Source organism: Sorex araneus, chromosome 5 (genome assembly GCF_027595985.1).
Source record: "Sorex araneus isolate mSorAra2 chromosome 5, mSorAra2.pri, whole genome shotgun sequence".
NCBI classification, from domain to species: domain Eukaryota; kingdom Metazoa; phylum Chordata; class Mammalia; order Eulipotyphla; family Soricidae; genus Sorex; species Sorex araneus.
The window spans coordinates 209,950,612-209,970,497 of record NC_073306.1 but is presented as its reverse complement, the minus strand read 5'-3'; the positions used below and the strand labels follow the sequence as shown (position 1 = coordinate 209,970,497).

The following is a 19,886-nucleotide window of genomic DNA, read 5'->3' as shown; positions in this document are numbered from 1 at the left end:
TAGCGTGCCCGCCAGAACTCGTTCCACCCCACGTCATTCCACAGGTGTGAGTGAAGTGTAGCGTGCCCGCCAGCCGTCATTTACAAGCTTGTTTCGGGCTACTCAGAAGCAGAATAAAAGCAAAATGCTTATTTCTCTACTTGATTTTTTTTTTTTACCAGAAGACAATCTCTAGATGCAAATTACCTCATACAGAAAAAAATACTTGTTTTCCATGTTCTTTTTTTTTTTTAGTTTGTTTGGTTTGGGAGCCACCCCTGCAGTGCTCAAGGCTTACTCCTGACTGTGCCCTTAGAATCATCTCTGGAGGAGTTGGGGGGACCATCTGGGGTGCTGTGGATTGACCTGGGTCATTTGCATGCAAGGCAAACGCCCTCCAGGCGGCACTAGGCTCCAGCCCCATCTTTATCCTTCCTGACTGTTTTGGATGGAAGGGACACATCACCTCTGCCTGTGTGATGTCCTGGGTTTGTTTGGGGCTATTGGTGACAAATATTAATAACATAAAATTTGGCATTTGAAATTATCTTAAAATTTTAATAAAATATACAGAATATAAAACTCATCAACTTAATCATTTTAAAATTATTTCCACTAGTTTAGCAAAACAGTCCAATTTCTTTACATCCTTGTCAACACTTGTTTTCTGCTTTGCGATACTAAACCACTTTTATAGTAAGGAGTTTGTACGTGATGATTGAAGTTTGGGCCTTATGTAACATCATCTATATCAAAAATAATTTAGAACAGTCAGAGACCTATAACTAAGAATTTAAGTGCTTTGAAAAAAATATCAGATGAAACAACATCACGTTGGATTTGGCAGTGATTTCTTCAAAATGAAATCAAATGCCAAGAAAACCAAAAAGTAGAATAATGAAAATTTATGAAAAAAATTAAAATTCTGTGCATTAGAAAAATAATAAAACCACTATCAACAGTTAAAACAATAACAACATTAAGCAGCAGAATATTGGGAAATATTTGGGAAATTATATGTCTGAAAAATGAATAAATGTCCAAAATATAAGAGAATCCCTAAAATTCAACACTGCAATAATTTATTTTTTAAAAGATGAAGGATGGGCTGGGGAGACAGTACCCTGGGCAGTGCACGCTCTGAGTGTCATTGCCCCAGTTTGATTCCCAGCAAAGCATATGGTTACTGTCTTCTGAGCATCACCGGGGGTGTTCTCTGCACATCCGAGTGTGGGTCCAATGCCAGCACCGCCCAGAAAGGAAGGAAGAGAGAGAAAGAATGAAACAGAGAGAGAGGAAGAAAGAGAAAGAAAGAAAGAAAGAAAGAAAGAAAGAAAGAAAGAAAGAAAGAAAGAAAGAAAGAAAGAAAGAAAGAAAGAAAGAAAGAAAGAAAGAAAGAATAGGAAGACAGAAAGAAAGAGAAAAAGAAAGAAAAGAGAAAGGAAGGAAAGAGAAAGAAAAAAGGGAGAGAGAAGGAAAGAGAGAGAAATAGAAAACAAGAAGGAAGGAAGGAAGGAAGGAAGGAAGGAAGGAAGGAAGGAAGGAAGGAAGGAAGGAAGGAAGGAAGGAAGAAGAAAAGAAAGAGAAAGAGAGAACGAAAAGAAAGAAAGAAAGAAAGAAAGAAAGAAAGAAAGAGAGAGAGAAAGAAAGAAAGAAAGAAAGAAAGAAAGAAAGAAAGAAAGAAAGAAAGAAAGAAAGAAAGAAAGAGAGAGAGAGAGAGAGAGAGAGAGGGAGGGAGGAAGAGAGGAAGAGAAGAAGAAAGTAGGCAGTCACAGAAATACAAACACAGTATGACTCTACTTGTCCAGTTCTTGGGAGAGGAGCGTTGGCTGGTGGCACCAGGTCCTAGAAGGATCGGGGGGTTCACGGGCCCCTCATGGCGACGGCTGTGAGCGGGGTGAGTCTGCATGCTGCCACTGAACCATATGTTTACAAATAGGCATGATGATCACTTTTTTTAAATGTGATTGAGAAAGCATTTATCATTAAAGTTTTACAGATGGATTTGCTTTGTGGCAAAGGCAGCTGGAGTGAAAAAGTAGGGTGGGAACAGCCAGAAATCAATGGGCTACCTGTTTAATTTTTCATTGAAATACAATTAAGTTAAAACTAAAATGTTGATTCCGTGGTTGCGCTAGTCCCGTTTGAAGAGCTCGGTCGCCACATCTAGCTGTGGTTGCTGTGTTGGACAGGAGAGATCAGCGGGTACAGTTTCCATGGTCACCGACATTCTGCTGATTATCATCGAGGAAAACGCCAGAGTACACTGTGAAGCTAAAAGGAAGATATTTAAGCACTCCTTGAATGCTCATTTGAATAGTGGACGATCAATTCTATATGTCTATTTCCAAATAGCACAGTAAACACCTGAGTTGGGGGAGGGGAAGGGAGGGGACAGGTAGATTCTTACACGTGCCCTTAGCTGAAAACCACTCAATACGGCAACAATGTAATTATTTTATACCTCAAGATGGTGATGCACTTTATTACCATTTTTCATAGAATTCGTCAGGGATTCCATGTCGAGCTTCTGACTAGTCATATACAGAGTGGGGAGAGAGGGTGTTTGATTCCAGTGGGGCTAATAGAAGGATTAAGCCACGTATGCCTTGGCTAGACTGAGAAACACTGGTAAATTATATAAACGAGTGGGTTTTTTTTTTTCACTCCACGTTTCCCTTAGCATGATCAAGAGCGAAGGGCAATTTTGCTCGTAGAGAATGATGCCTCTGTCGCTTTTCAGATTTGCACCTCTTGCTTCTTCACTCTTCAGTCAGCCTGGCTCCCTGTGGGCTTCTGTTTCTTGTTTTTTGTTTTGAGGGCACATCAGGGCTTATTCCTGGCGGCTCAGGGAGGCGAAAGGCAGGGACCGTGTGGGATGCTGGGGTTCAGACCTGGCTCGCCCACGGCAAGACAAGTGCCCGTCCTGCCGGGCCATCTTCCTGCTCCTGGACTTCTGTTCCTAAACCGCCATACTCAGGGAGGTGGGGGAGAGCGCAAAGGGATGGACTAGATACGTTTTGCATGTGGGAGCCCTGGGTTTGACCCATAGCACTGTCTGCTTCCCTGAGTACCACCAAAAGTGACCTCCCCCTACCCCCCCCAAGTCACTGGGAGCAAGCACACCCCGCTGTGGCCCCCAAAAGGGGAAAGATTGTAAAAGCTTTGAGTTTAAGTAAAACGCGAAGCTCTGTTGAAACCAGCAGCAGACTGGCCTCGCCCCATCTAGCTGCTCTCAGCTTGCCCTTCAGAGGACAGTGACGCTGACGGCCACGGAAGCCGTTCTTGTAGCGGGGATGTAGCTTGACTGGTGGCTTCGAGAATGGGGGGGGGGTGGCTACTGGAAAGCTCTGTGTCCTCGCAGACTTGGAGTCTCACCGTGTAAACGGCACAGGTGGCAGCAGCAGAGAAGGAGGGGCTGGGAGGGGACTGACTGGGATTGCTTCCCGTCCGCCACCCCCAGCCCCCCGAAAGCAAGGGCCTTCCCAGCTCCTCAGAAACCTCTTTTCTGGGCCAGGGTGGAGTTCCTCGTTCCCTTTCGCCTTCCTGCTGTCCGCGTGTCTTTCCAGCGTCTGTGTGGACGGGGACGTTGGGTGTACGAAGCAGGGCAGGGGAGCAGGGGGGCCCTGGTCCGCTCCGTCCCCGGTCAGGGCGGTGAGGAAGGGCAAAGGCAGAGAGAGCACCTGGTCCACGCGAGTGTCCAAGGCCCACTGCGCTAGACGGGCTGTGTGCCGTCCACTCCCACTCAGCGGCCCCTCAGACACCGTTTGTTCTCATGAGGCTTTTGAAAATCACATATTTGGAGCTGGAGCGTTAACACAGCAGGTAGGGGGCTTGCTTTCCACGCGGCCGACCCGGGTTCGATTCCCAGCACCTCATATGGTCCCCCAAGCACTGCCAGGGGTGACTCCTGAGTGCAGAGACAGGAGTAACCCCTGAGCATTGCTGGCTGTGACCCAAAAAGCAAAAACAAAAAAAATCACATATTTTTTAAAATTCTGATTCACTAAAAAATGGAATTGGCATAAATATCATATTCTAGATGAAAAGGGTAATTCTGTTAGGTTCATTGGTTCCTATTATTAAAAAACATTTTGAGGCTGAAGAAATAGTGCAGGGGTTCAGGCACTTGTCCACACCCAACGCGGGTTTGATAACCAGTCCTGTACCCACACTGATCCCTGAGTGTGGAACCAGGAGAAGCACCCAGTATCACTGAGACTGACCCAGAAGCCAATTGACTGATAAATGAATCAGTTAGTTGATTAGTCAAAACCTTACCAGGAGAGTTTTATGCCCCAGAGAAAAGAGAATTGCTAAATAAGAGAATACTGAGAAAAATACAACTTTTCAAAATAGGTGGTATAGTAGGTTTGAAACATCCTCCATTTTTTGTAAATTTCTTCATTGAAAATCAAAAGATCTAATTAAGGAAACAATTTTCGATGGGTATTCTTTGCATCTTATCACCTTCAAACTTTACAGACTAATATCACTGAGCAGATCGGCTTAGGGAAATGTTATCTGGGTTTTGCTGATAGAGATAAAAGCAAAGTACATTTAAATATGTCATAGAATTTATTTCAGAGTAGGCTTATATCTATTTTAAATGACTGCAGGCATAGAAAATGCATTGCATCATCACTTAGAATATGTCTGTGAATTAAAAAAAAAAAATGGGCCAGAATGCAGAGTCTTAACATGAACTTCCTTCTTTCCATTTCAAGTCTCTTTGTCTTGGGTTTTGGTTTTGATTTTGTTGGGTCTGGGGGCTTTGCTCAGCGGTACTCAGGGACTTACTGGCGCTGTGCTCGGGGATTGCTCCTGGCCGGGCTCCGAGAACCCTATGCAATGCCAGGGGGCAAACCAGAGCTTGCGACTCGGAAAACAAGTGGCCTTGCTGTACTGTCACTCCAGCCTCACCAGGGTCTTGGAATCGCTCGGGGCCCGTTACAGATGCGGAAGCTGTCCCTCTCTCCGTCATAACTGCTCTCAGCGATATTATTCTTCAAGGGTTGTTGAGCACATGTGCCTAGAAGCAGGACGATGCCGGAATACCTGGGCAGTGCCTTTCAGGTATTTAATCAGTCATGAAGCTGGCAGACACTGCCATGAAACCACGTATACCGACACTACCTGTTGCATGATTTGTGCTGGGGCGATAGACTGAAACCGGGCTAGTGTTAGAAGCGTTCAGCAGTGAAAGGGAGTTAGAACTCACTGGGCAGATCTTTCCTTTTCTAGACGTTAAGGCCAATGCGAAGTCTCCGAGTTAACCAACAACTTCCTCTGGTTTCTGCTCAGGACCTGCAGCGCCGGGAGGAGAATGTTTCTTTCCAGCCCTGCCGTGGAAAGTCCTCTTCTCTAAATATTTCTTCAGAAACTCTTAAAAACATGAATATGTGAGCATGTTAAGTATACTATAAATGCCTCACCACTGTTCAAGATGCGTATCAATGTAAACGCATCCTACATTCGGCCTAAGATAAATATATTCGCAAAAATGCCTGGGACCTGACTCAGGGGTCCCCAGGTTCACTTGGCCTATGGCAGAGAAGGGTCTGCTCCAGGCCCCGGGAACGTGTCTCTAAACCAGGAGACAGGAAGTAACACCCCCTCCCCCGCTGCCCCAATACACAGGCAACACTGTCTCTCCTAGGATCATTCAGGCACCCCTGGTGAGAAACGCCCCGATTACCAGATTACCAATCTTATTATTGGTTTGTTCTTGTTTCCTCTGGGGGGGGGGCAGGGAAGGGGGTGGAGGGCCACCCAGGCAGGGCTCAGAAGACCAGGGGCTTCTCCTGGAGATTCCCAGCCAGCTGGGCCCACGGGGGCTGCGCTGCTCAGGCCCTGCCCTGTCGAGGGGTTCCCCGGGCCGCCCAGACGTGCTCAGGGGGACATCCAGGCTGCACCCCGCTGTGTTCAGAGGACCTCGAAGTGCTCAGGACCAAACTGAGTCAGCGAGTGAGAGGCAGGCGCCTTGCCCTGTGCTGTCCCTGACTTTATGTTCTAAGGAAGGACCTGGAAGACTTCGGTCATTTTTCTTTAAGCCAAAGGACATTTTGATGTGTTATCTTTCAATTCCCCTGCATTTGCCAAGTTCTCTAAATTCTACACTCATTACTTCAAAAGGTTGAAAATAGCCCAGGTGACATCTAAGTAATTGGAATTTCCAAGAATTTTGGTTGCAAGGATTTAGATCCTTGCTCATCAGCATCTTCCACAAATAGCACTGGAATCATCACTGAATTTTTTTTAGCTTTGCAGAGACGTCCCCCTTCTCTAGATCTCCACCTACGGGATCAGCATTTTTGTGCAAATTATCTCCCAGATGATTCTAAGGCACATGAGCATGTGAGAAGCAATTAGAGGGTTAGTCATCTCTGAAAGCCCGTCACCTCGGAGTCTGGCCCTGTTGGCTGCCTCTGCCTTGCCTTTTTTTTTCTTCACCTTTTTGTGATTTTTACACACACACACACACAGAGAGAGAGAGAGAGAGAGAGAGAGAGAGAGAGAGAGAAAGAGAGGGAGAGGGAGAGAGAGGATAAATATAAAAATACCAGAGCGTGCTTTAGTGACCAAAGTCCAATTCAAAAGCGCACAGGTGTGTGGAGAAAACAGTCATCTCTTTCCTGTGGAAAGGCCCCCTTTCTTGAGGACCAGAGGGCATCCTCGTAATATTTCTCTTGGAATGTGCTTTAGTATCGAGCAGGCTTCTGCGCCTTCTGGGTTACCACTGAGGTATTATTCACATTTCACATGGACGCTGGCTCCCCCAGCCAAGGTTGTGCAACTACATCGAAAGTGGAGTACAGGAGTTAATTATACAGCGTTGAGTTTACAGAGGTGAACCACAAAATTTCCAGAGCCTGGACTGCCCGTTCCAAGGAAGGACAGAGAGCTGCAAGGATTTATTGTCGGTTATGTAACCTGGGAGCACTGTGAATAACAAGCGTTGTGAGCAGAGGAGAAACGGTCATGACTGAAATCAAAGTCAAATAGCCAGACCAGGCTTCTGTGGACAGAGATGATTCTCGGGTGTTTTTCTTCTCATGAGTGATGGACTACAAGTCTAGTGTAGTGAAGAAGAGGCGAGACTAAGCTAAAAGTTTCCTGGTCCAAATCCCAGCTCATCTATTTCTTGGCTCTGTGACTATGGACAGTTTATACCTCAAGCCTCACCCAAAAGCAGGGAGAGGAAGGAAGAAAGTCTTGTTCAGAGGGTAGAGTAAACAGTGCATCAGTCAACATAAAAAATATATATATATATGGTGTCAGAAACACAGTTAAGTACTCAATACCGATTAGAGTGCATTCATTAATTATAATCCTTATCATCTTCCTTAAGCATAGTTCCTCTATTTTTTAAAGTTTTTTTTTTTCTGGGATTTGGCTCTGGTTAATGACCTGCAAAAAAGAAACTTCAGTTTTAACTAAAGAAAGTTATCTGGAAATAAATATTGTGTTTATTCACTGAAATAATGTATGCTATGCTGAGTTGGATGATAGTGTGGTAGTATATAATGGAAATAATGGTCAATAACATATAATCCCTTGAAGCACTTGAATTCATTATTTAAGACAAAAGATATACATGGAAGGAAAAATTCAACAGATGATTTCAAATCAACATTCATGCTGAAAATTAAATTATGTACAATGCATATGTAATACATATAATGCAATATGTAATGTAATGTGTAAGTATATGTGGTCTATATTACATTATTTATAATGTATATGTAACACATTATAATGCAATATGTAATGTAATGTATAAATGTATATATATGGTCTATACAATATAATATATAATTCCTTATTATATAGTGTAATATATAGTGTTTGGAATCATTAAAAGGCAGCCACTAACGCTGATGATTAGCAATTTTTATTTTGTACACTATCTTCTATAAAGAAGGAAGAAAAAGAGAATTATTATGGTCATTTGGTAAAACTATATAGTTGTATGTGCCCTAAAGATGTATTTCAGATTTCATTTTTTAAGCGTACTTTTCAATCTTGACTTGGAAATAAACTAAGCACTTGAGAGGAACAAAAATGTGAGAATTGCAGATAAGGTCACAGGAAGAAGAGCGGCTATAGCCCTCAGCCTTGTTCTAGGAACACGGAGGCAGGCAGAATGGAACGGCCTCTAAGGAAGGCTCAGCAGACAGTGCTCTGAAGCGTTCCCTTCTGCTGTAGGCCGGCACTTCTGATTACTTTCCAAGGAATTCAAGCTTGAAGAAGAGACAGAGGAAATTTACAAATACTTAATGGAAAAGCTGTTGATTTTTTGTAAGATCAACAAAAAGTTTTGTAGAACATAAGATGATTTTCATTTCAAGGAATCTAAGAGGAAAGCATGGCTCGGAACAGATGGTTACAGAGGCGGCACAGGGGATACGCGCCTTGGTGCATGCAGATGCTTTGGCCCCTGAGCACAGAGAAAGGAGTCAGCCCTGAGCACCACTGGATATAGCTCCCCTCCAAAAAAGGGGAGGGGGAAGGAAAGGCGTCTTGAAACTAGATGTGTAGGAGGCGATGTCAGTCCATCATGTTTATCCCTCTTGCCCCTCGCCGACCTCTGCGGGTTCAGAATAGCATGAGAGAGATGCTCTCCGTCTCTCCCTGTCCCCGGGGAGGGGGGCTGAGCAGGAACGGGAGGTGGTAACTGTAATGATACATCAATGTTTGGGAAAGTGAGAAGACCCTAAGCGGGACGTGACAGTGGGTGGAGGGGTAGAGAGGGTTCCCAAATGTCGCTGGCGGGGCTGCTTGTCGTGGCCATCTTCGGAAATGAGAAAAAGCCAGTGTTCTAGATTCACTCATCCTAGAACCAGTGACCTTGAAAGTGGGTCAGTTGGGGCCAGCTCAGGCTCTCTGCCAGATGTGTGGGGTCTAGTTCCTCGTCTAACTTGACCTCCTCTCTCTCTGCTCTTTTCCCGCAGTGCTCGCGTGTCCCAAGTGGGCAGTGTGTCAGCCAGTGGAGAGTAAGTCCTTTGCATGTTCTTTCCCTTCCTTTTTGCCTCCTTTAGGACATGGGGGGGGGGGGGGAACGCCGTGCAGGATTGGTGCATTGTATTGGGAGCTTGAGGCAACAAACGGATGATGCTTAATTTTCACAGCCCTGAAAAGTTTTTCCGTTAAAGTTGATCATTTTCACATGGGAAAATTAATGCTCGAATGTGAGTGTCCGGTGTGGGTGAGCGAGTGACAGCGTAGTCGTGTGAATGTCTGAGATTTTTGTTGATTTCAGTAAGAATAATGAAATGTCAGAAAATTTCAGTAAAAATAAAAGTCGGGGCCAATTAATATTTGCAGAACATTCTGGATACTTTTGGGGTGATCTTGCTTTGGAGGATGCCTCCATTAAAGGTCAAGGAACTTTCTGGGTCTCTGTTTCTTTGGCTGAGTTCAGCCTGCATTTACTGAGCAAAGCGTCACGCGTAGTGGAAAGGCTGTCAAATGAGCTTTGTGCTCTGCCCGAAGGGATCTTGAAATCTAAGACACACACACACACACACACACACACACACACACACACACACACACACACGCAAGTTAGCCGTGGTGGCCAGTTGGTTTAGCTCAGGGCAAGAGCTGCTTTCACGAGTTTGTGCTTCGTGGTCCTTTGACCTTTGGAGGCCACTAACAATGCCTGGACTGAAACTGAAACCTTTAATGATCCCCCCTCATGAACCTTCCTCATGACATGGGTCCTCAGATGGGGGGATACTCTCGGTAGCTTGCCGGGCTCTCCAAGAGGGATGGAAGAATCGAATCCAGGTCAGCCAGCCGTGTGTAAGGCAAACGCCCTACCCCGCTGTGCTCTCACTCCAGTCCTCCTCAGCTAGTAATCCACTTAAATAGTTGTAGTAAATTTACTTCTAATATTTCTAGCAGTGTCATTCCGTATGAGCTCAGTAAGAGATACACCAAACCTGATGTTTGGTTCTTCCTGAGGACATTCACTATATATTCCAGACCACAGTCCTCAGGCCAGGTTAGTCTTCCTAACCCCATCAGGGTCCTTATCCAGTTACCTCTTTTGGGTCATGACAGAGTTTGTCCGTGACCGTGCTCTTAACTTATAGTTGAGTATTGTGGCGCTTGGCCTGGCCCATTTCGATGCCAGGGTAGCTCACAGCTTGCCCTGGGTCCATTCTGTCCCTCGTCGGGACTCTGCTTTGGGGATGCTAGGGACTAAGGGCAACTGAGTCGAGAAAGCAGATGCCCGGGAGTAAATATTATTCGGAGTCAATTAACTCCCAAATTGCAAAAGCATAATATTAACCATCTTCCTGTGTGCATACAGAAAGGACATTGCTCTAAGGTAAACTACAACAGTGCTACAGTGCTAAACTATATAAAAGACATAATTACAACACAAGTTCAGTGTCCTCAGAAGGATCTGATCTTACAGGCTAACAGAATCTGATTAGGGAAAAGGTGATTTACTGTTGGGGAGGAGGGCACAGAGAAGAGTTTACAGATAAACAAAGGAGCACTGTGATGGGTGTAACTCGATAAACCTAAGTTCCATGCAGCACGGCTGAAAGGACAAATCCAGTGTTATCCTACACTCCACCACCAATGTTTCCAGTATCCCTCCCACCACCCTCCCCCCTGCCCCCTGCCTCTGTGGCAGACACATTCCCTCTTACTCTCTCCTTTTGGGTGTTATGGTTTGCAATACAGGTAGGAAGTGGCCATCATGTTTGGTCTATAGTCTACTTTCAACACGCTTCTCCCATCCCGAGAGAGCCCTCAGTCAGTGGTTCCTTCTCTATCCCAGCTGCCTTTTAGAGAGATTCCAGAATTGCATCAAGGATGGAAGATTCTTGTATATTTGTTTCCTAATAATTTTTATTTATATGTCTTAGGTAGCTTTAAAAAAATTGTAGGATGGGTCTTTATGCCTGTGTTAGTTTGCTCATTTCCTATGCTAATGTTAAAAACGTCATGTCACGATGTAGAGTTTTAGGCATAAATGTTTCTGTTGAACTGAACTTGCTCATTTTAAAATAGTTTTAAACTAATTCATCTGAGTCTGTTATACAATGATCTTTTGAAAAAATAGTTATTAAATTTTCAAGACCCATTTTATCAACTTAATCCTACATATTTAATGGATACAGTTTGACTCTCGATCGTTGTTCTCTTTTCAAGGAACAGAAAACAGGATTTGAGATGTTTAGAATTTTACATGATAGTTTGTTTAGAATTAAATAGTGCAATGATGAAAGAAAGATTAGGCATGTTGAAAGATTCTATACTTTTAAAAATGTCACCATATCTATCTTACGTGTATACCCTGGGCTTACCTATTTCACTCAGACTATGCAAAAAAAAAAGTCTATCCTTCTTAATTCAGATATATATATGCACATATGTAATACACATATATTTGAATAATTCCAAGAATATAGCTTTAGTCATTATGACATAATTTAATTGAACAAAGTTTTAGGAAAAAATTGCCATCCTGTTATATAATTGCTCTGATGAAATGGTCTGTTCAATACCGTTATTCCTATGCAATGTTTTCTGTAAGGGATCTAAATAGATAGTAGGTATCACGAAATTACTTGTGCCAATTTGCTTTGTAAAGTATTCCGTCCTTCTCTGCCATGCAGGCTGGAGGAAGGTCGCCTTGGTAGGAATAGACCCATCCTTATTTTATGAGGAAAAAAGCTCTCCTCCTTCTGCCTGATATTAAATGACCTCTATTTCCTGAATTCCTCCTATAATTATTGCTAGATTTGCTGTGAGCATTTCAGTAATCCCGGACTCAGGACGATGAGAAACATGGTTATAAAATTGGTGGAAATTGTATGGTTTAGTTTTTAACTTCTGATGCAAATAAGGCCTCATCTTTCAGCTCTGCACAAGCTATAGTAGATCTTCCATTGAAAATACTGGTATTTCCAAAATTATGGGCAACTTGAAAAAAAAAGAAAAAAGAAAAGAAAAGAAAAAGAAAGCCATTGATAAACTGGTTTGGGTTTGGGGGTTGTTGTTGTTGTTGTTGTTGTTGTTTTTGTTTTAATTGTCTCTGTGTTCCTTGGTCCAGACTTCTAGAAAGAACCATCCGGTCAGCTGTAGAGCAGCATCTTTTTGACGTCAGTGGCCCTGGAGGCCAAAGTTCAGAAGCCCCAGACTCCCGACCCTCCTCAGCATCTTCCACCACGTCCGCCAGACAGCGACGGCGCCTGTGCATGCAGAGGGATGAAGCTCCACTGGACCCAGACCCGTGAGTGGCCTTGGCCTTGGCGTTGCTCCTTTGCACTTCCCGCGTCCCCTTTAAGGAACCTGCACCAGAATTCGTCCCCGACACCCTCCCCCCATGCCCTCGGGTGCTCCGTATTGCACCGATCACGGTGGGGGAATCTTGTCCTTCTCTTTTGAAGGAACAGAAAACGTGCCTTGAGATAGTTAGGATTTTACAGGATACTATTGGTACTACCCTAAAACTTTTCTTAAAAAATCAATTAGTTAATGCGGACTCTGAAAATGTTACAGTAAGGGCAGAGAGAGAATACCACAATCAAGGCTCTTGCCCATGTGACCAACTCTGGTTTGATCCCGAGCACTGTGTAGCATCCCTGAGTACCACGGGGAGTGATCCCTGAGCATAAAGCCAGAAGCAAGCCCTGAGCATCACGGGGCGTGGCCCCACATCTTCCTCCCGCCAAAATAAATAATATTTTATATTGTAGTTCAGGACTGGAGCAATAGCACAGCGGGTAGGGTGTTTGCCTTGCATGCAGCCGACCCGGGTTCAGTTCCTCCATGCCTCTCGGAGAGCCTGGCAAGCTACCAAGTTTCCTGCCCACACGGCAGAGCCTAGCAAGCTACCCATGGTGTATTTGATATGCCCAAAACAGTAACAACAAGTCTTACAATGGAGACATTACTGGTGCCTGCTCGAGCAAATCAATGAGCAACAGGAAGACAGTGCTACAGTGCTACATTGTTATAGTCTTAAATAGTACAGTTTAATAATAGTGACTTCTATTATTTTGGGTCTGAAAACTTAAAGCTACAACCAATAAACAAAACATCTCCATCTGGGGCCAGAGCGATAGACAGTCAGTGCACCCCGGTTCAATCCTGGTGCCACATGTGGTCCCCTGAGCCCCTCCAGGAGTGATCCCTGAGAGCAGAGCCTGGGCACATCTCGGTGTGGCCGAAAGCAAAAACAAACAAAAATATTTTTTTAAATATACTTTTTTTTTTTTACATAAAAGAGTTCAGTTTAATAATAAATTAACTTAGAAGGATGTGTGGCAGTGTTATTAATCTTGGGGGTAAATGGCTGAAAGTTTATTTCGTGATGACCTCCTTAATTTTTTTCCTCATGTTTGAAAGCATCAAAGTGAATTTTATATATATATATATATATATATATATATATATATATTGGGGGGGTCACACCCGGCGATGCACAGGGGTTACTCCTGGCTCTGCACTCAGGAATTACTCCCAGCGGTGCTCGGGGCACCATATGGGATGCTGGGATTTGAACCCGAGTTGGCCGCGTGCAAGGCAAACGCCCTACCCGCTGTGCTATCACTCCAGCCCCGTGAATTATATTTTTAAAATACATTCTTTATGGGGAAATAATTCCATACTTCAAAAGATAGAAAGCTGGAAACATCATACACATTTTTTATGATATACATATATCAAATGTGTCCTGCACGGTAAACTGGAAGAACAGATTCTCATCAGGAAGCAATAAATGGCTGGGCATTTCTCAAGCACCTAGTCAATGTGTGTTTCGGTACAGAAAGTGGTAGGAGAGAGCACTGGACAGTGAAGACCAGAGTAAGGGAGAGATGGTCAGAGACAGCCAAGACGTGAGACTGCAGGTCGGCTCCAGCCTCGGGCCTGGCTGGGATTCGCACAGGAGACACCACCCAGAGGTCAGCAGAGACCCTCCTGGGAGAACCATTGGTCAGCAGAGACCCTCCTGGGAGACCATATTTCCACTTGCTCATGCCCACACAGCTCCAGTGCGTGTATTTCTTTTGATAGACTTTATTCTAGTCATTTCTTCCAAAAGATTTTAAAAGATCATAAAATAGACTTTCCAGCTTATTTCAGGGGCCGGAGAGAGAGCCCCGGGGGTCGGGCACTTGCCTTCCTGGAATCCTGGTTCGAATCTCCAGCACCTCCCAAGGTTCTCCGAGCCCTGCCAGGAATGACCCCAGAGAACAGGCCCAGAAATAAGCCCTTCACTGAGCCTGGGGAAAAAATATCCAAAAAAGTAAGGCTATTTTTAAAAAATATTCTGGTAGTATTTAATTCATAATTTTGCCTCCAATATAGCAAAAACAAGGAATATGAAATTGGCTGAAGAATAGATATTTAATACTTAAAAATATTTAATTTTATTTTTGGATGAAATTAAATTGTAGTCGAAGGACCATCAGTTTTACTTTTTAAAACTCACTTATTTCGCTACCTATAGGATTATAACGTGAGAGTCAAGCATTATTCCGTTGTATATGAGCAAGTAAGAGTGCTGCTTTTGCTCTGTGATATAATAAAAAGAAAATGTTTACGATGCAAATGACTCAAAGGACATCAACTCGTCAAGCTCTATAACCATGAAATTCAAGACTATTTGTTTTGTTTTGTATTTTGGTTTTGGGTTTGGGTTTGGGTCACACCCAGCAGTGCTCAAGGCTTGCTCTTGCCTCTCTGATCTCAGGGACCATCCTAACAGGCTCAGGGTACCCTACAGGATGCCAGGATTGAACCTAGGTTGGCCACACGTAAGGCAAAGGCCCTACCTGCTTTATTATCTCTCTGGCCCTCAAGTCTATTTCAAACCCTCAGTCATGAAAAACTTCCAATTCTAAGGTTACATTGTGAAACTCTTTGTACTGGGAAGTAATAAATCCATATTTCAGCTAAGATACTTCATGTTACATAGTTTTTTTATTAATAAACTATTTCTACCAAGATTATCCAATGCATATTTAGGTATTAGAGTATTTCCATTCTACGAAAACATCTATCATTTGAGAAAATCAGGATGTCCTGTTCTAGAGAAAAATGTTCCTGTATTTCCTTTTCAATTTTCCATTTATTAGTTTATAGAATTCATGTGTACAGTGTTAGTATATGTGTCTATATAATGTCAGTAATTGGAAATTTCTTTGTAAACATGCAGTTTTCTCCCTGTTTGAATATAAATTCTTCGGGATACAAATACTAAAGCTGCTCATTGGTCGAAACACAGCCTTTGCCAATTGCCTCTAGGAATAAATTATCTATTAATGCAATTTATTTGGCACGAAGTAACACTCTGTTCATAGTTGGATCAAAGATGCAAGCTGGAATTTCAGGGCTTGTTTATGAGTTTCCATGTGATTTGCTATTATTAAAATATCTTCTTTTTTTCCTTATAAAATAAAATTAAACAATTTTTTTTTTAATTCAAGGGGACTTCTCAACAAAGAAAATACTTCGCCTGGATTCAGCAATCTTGGTGATTGTATTTTGAATACTCAGGCAGTGGAAATATTCCATGAAAATACTTCTGGGCATATTGAAGAAAGGGGAAAATATAAACATCAGAAATCCAGTACCAAACTTTCTGAGCTCAATGAAAATCAAGAAGGTCTTGTGGTAAGTGAATAATCCTATACAGTGTTTACGTGTAGCCAGTTAAGAAATTTCATATCTCTTCTTCCTTTGTTTCGTGAAAGATAAAAGTATATAGTTTTGGTATTTTTTTCATAGAATTATAGTGTAAGTTCTGAGACCTTGGAGTATGTCTATTTGTGTTTCCTTTTAATATATATAAATAAAGTCAAGACTGAGAAATATATTCTCCCAGAGAACTGGGGACAGCCCTCACTTCAATTTCCCTGTCCCTCAGATTGGTTTGATCATCTCATTCTTTTACGCATTTTTAATCTTTGTTATTATCGTAAAATTGTCAACCAAGTCTTTTTGATATTTTCCCCATCCTATTTGACCTTGTTTGCATGAACGTGTGAAAAAGAATTTGGTGAACAAACCCAAAGTAAGGAGAAGGGAACATATTTGGAGAAGACCAGTTATCTTTGTGTTTAGAAACTTATTATTCAGAGATATGGTCTGCCTCTAATTTAGAAAGTATTTTCTTCTAAATAAATCAGAAGCAAATAAAAGGTTAATCTACATAGTTGTTATAGACCTGAACCCTGAATCATTAATTTGATATATAAGTTCTTACAGATGATTTTCCTTAACTATTAGTACTGCATTCTTCTTCATAATGCTTTATTTTCTCTGGTGGGGGGCGGGATAAGAACTAAATTCTGTCTACAAATCCTCCTCAGTAATAAGGAAAGGTAGCTGAAGTTGAAATTTGTGATGTGCAGTAGAGTGCCTAATAAATATAGATGATATCCGCTCTTCCTGCTGATTGTGTAACATCTTTCATCTCCCCTCTCTCTAGCCAGTTTTTAGCTACGTGTTGAGTTTTCCGGATGTAAACAAAACTTCTGTGGTTTTTTTTTTTTCTAGTTGATTTATTGGGCCACACGCGGCAATGCTCAAGGGTTACTTCTGACTGCACTCAGGAGTCACCCCCGGTGGGACCACATGGGATGCCAGAGATTGAGCCCATGGTGGCCTCCTGAAGGCAGGCATCCTTTCAGCTGTAGCCCTGGCCCCTGGGTCACCTGATGGCCAGTTTCTCCTGTGCTCAAGAAGATTTTTAATTTTGTCCCAATTTAAATATATGAAAATATGAATCTGGGGGGAAATCTATTCAGTCTCATCCCTGAGTGTCTTAAAGCCTGTTCCCACAGTAAGCTGAGGAGCTGGGAGAGAAGCCGTCAGCCAGGGGCAGCAATGTCAGGCCTCAAAGCATTTCAGTTTAGAACTATTGCATGTGAACTGGGTTGTGTGTGTGTGTGTGTGTGTGTGTGTGTGTGTGTGTGTGTTTAACATTCATTCTTATTCTTGAAAAAGTTGTACCTGTAAATAAATGATACTAACTTCTCAGTTCTCTCTATGGCTAATCTCTGCTTCTCTGCCAAAGAGAATTGCCGTGACTAAAGAATCTGAACGTTGCCTAGGAAAGACCGAGCTTGTCTCTCGGAGGCTCTTTGTTCCCCGCAAGCACATCCTCGCCTTTCTTCCTTCGGGAACAGTAGCTCAGGCTGGCCCCGTGGACTGACAGGTGAAGGTGGCAAAGTGCAGTTTCTCTTTAGAATACGTGTCCTGGAGGCGGAGAACAGCAGTCAGGGCTCTTACCTTGCACGTGGCTGACTCGGGTTCGACCCCCGGCACCACATGTTCCCCTGAGCCCACCAGGCCTGATTCCTGAGCACAGAGCCAAGAGTGAGCCTTGAGCACCGCCAAAAGTCACTTAAAAACATAACACTACTACTAATACCTGTTTCCTGAAGACTTGAGCCTGAGAAGTGGAGATAGTGTTTAAAAGTAAGAGACCGTAGCCATCACATTCACATGTCAGTTCAGTAAAATCTAATACTAATACTAATTAGTGTGCTTTATTGGCGCAACTGTTGGCATCGCCTACTTTAAAGCATTTGGAGGGGAAACCTAATTCTCTGTTGCTCGTTTCTGCGAGAGGGTTTGCTTCCATCTTACCTGCCCTTTCCCACATTCCGGGACTGTGCGTGTCACCTGTTGGCATAAGTGAGCTCAATGGCCCGTGTCTCTGTTGCAGTGAATAATTTAAATCCCTCTCAACATGGCTGGGGCAGAGGGAAGCCTCGTCTCTCCCAGCGCTCCTGTTCCGGGGATTTTTAAGTCCATCTTCACAGGGAGCCACAGAGCCAACCCTGCGAGCCCACGAGGCAACTGTGGCTCGTCTTTCTAGATTCCGTCCGAAAAGTTCATTTGTGCGTCTAACTCCCTCCTTTATTTTGAACTTTCCCATTTTGTCTTTTTCCCCAACTGTCCTCCAGAATCTTTCCACTGAGCTTTAAGTTCTTTATGCCCTGACCAAATACCTCTTTCTATAGCAGAAAAAAATCACTGTTTGAGCGGGCACCAGTAACGTCTCTCATTTAGAGACTTATTGTTACTGTTTTTGGCATATCCAATGCACCACAGGTAGCTTGTCAGGCTCTGCCGTGCAGGTGCGATACTCTCAGTAGCTTGCCGGGCTCTCTGAGAGGGGCGGAGGAATCGAACTCGGGTCGGCCGCGTGAAAGGCGAACACCCAACCGCTGTGCTATTGCTCCAGTCTAGAAAAAATATATAATAATAATAATAATAAAGAATTGTACATAATTGCATGCCTGTACGTGCCAGGAAATATATTAGACCCCAAAGAGTACAAGAGTGAGGAAAGCAGTAGTCAGTGAGACCTGAGATGGACGACACGGGGGGAAGAACAGCAGGATAAGGGGCAGTAGCTGACGTGGGACTGGAAATGCAATCATAAGGAGTGATCACACCAAACCTGCCAGGAATCTGACAGCTGAATATAAAGACAGCATTGGAAGGAAGTCGCACATGCTGGCTGTACCCTCCCACGCGAGCCCCCAAAAAAACCGTGGAGGCAAGAGCAATAGTACTTTTTCTCTAGGATACAATTAAGATTTTGGATTAAAAATCTTTATTCAGTCATGCAGTTTATTCAATGATCTTGCTTCTTTACTCTGTCCTACAGACATCATCTTAAATATGGAAGAAACCTTAAGTGTTAACTTGTTCGCCAAAGACTATAATCCTGAGAATTGGAAATAATGTTTAAGAGTAAGAGACCATATTCGTAACCTTCACATGTCAGTTCAGCGAAATATTGTGTTGATTTCAAATTATGGCTCTGAATGCTCTGGAATAAATGAAACATAGCGGTTTAAGTATTTTAGGTCCTTTGCATGTATTATCTATTTCAATCCTCCCTCTGATCCGTGCAGTGGATGTTGTTATATTATTCTCAACACCACCACCAACATCAGCATCATTCTAAACATGAGAAAAAGTTCACCCAGAAGATTAATCCATTTGTTCAAGGTAATGCATAAGTGGTAATCTGAGGTTCTGTCATTTTTCTTCCGTGTTAATGTAGGTTGTGAGGACAGGAGAGATATAACACCACGTATGGTCCCCAAACACAGAGCCTCAAATAAGCCCTTGAACACCACTAAGTGTGTCCCCGAAACAGAGAAACAAAGAGAAGATTACAAAGCACCGTCTACAGTGTATGACTTCTGTGGACTCTGAGGGACAAAAACCAAGGGAATATTATACCTCAGAGCAACGTATGACTTAGCGTTGCAGTGCTAGTGGATAGACACATTTGGCACTCCACCCTCTGTATTCCTGATACCTTCTGTGTTATTAAACTAATTCTATAATAAGCACTGCATTTCCTATTTAAAAGAATAAAATATAGCCCTGTGGCTCTCCTATTGATAAACAGTATTTAGTTCATGCCTCGCGTGCCCTCTGAAGCCACAGGAAGGAGCCTGGGTGCTGCCGTCAGACTGGACCTCAGTTCCAGCTTCATCTCCCAATGGTCAGAGCAAGTAGGCTTGCCTGTAGAAATAATATCTCACCCGTTTTCTCACTGTGAGTGAAATGCAGCTGAGCTACTAAAATGGTAATAATGATCATCACCAAGAAGCACAGTAACTATTTCAGTTCCGTTCTATTCTCTCTGCCTCTGATCCCGTCTCTTTCCTCTTCTTGCACCAATGTTTTTGAGTCCACCCTAGTTACTTCCGGTTCTTTCCACACCCCCTTCAGCCCTCATGGCATTGAGGACTCTCCACGCCATTTCTCTGGGCAACTCTATGTCCATGTCGCTGGCTGTGCGTGTGGGTGGAACTAGCCCATGAGTGGTCCTTGTCCTTTTTGAGCCATGCCGTGTTTGAAACTTGGTGCTTGTCCTCGGCCCCTGCTGTCCTCTGACC

The 19,886-nt window shown here is 43.3% G+C and overlaps 1 protein-coding gene across 3 annotated transcripts in view; it reads left to right on the top strand.

Annotated features, from left to right (window-relative positions):
- The window catches only part of FAM13A (family with sequence similarity 13 member A), a 246,164-nt gene that overhangs the window by 176,394 nt on the left and 49,884 nt on the right, over positions 1–19,886 (top strand). For 2 of the 3 annotated variants that reach the window (XM_055138786.1, XM_055138787.1), the window contains 3 exons: positions 8,934–8,975; positions 12,059–12,238; positions 15,441–15,627. In XM_055138786.1, coding sequence (XP_054994761.1) covers positions 8,934–8,975; positions 12,059–12,238; positions 15,441–15,627 — 409 coding nt within the window. The remainder of the gene's footprint in view (positions 1–8,933; positions 8,976–12,058; positions 12,239–15,440; positions 15,628–19,886) is intronic. The other variant, XM_055138788.1, reaches the window with a different exon arrangement.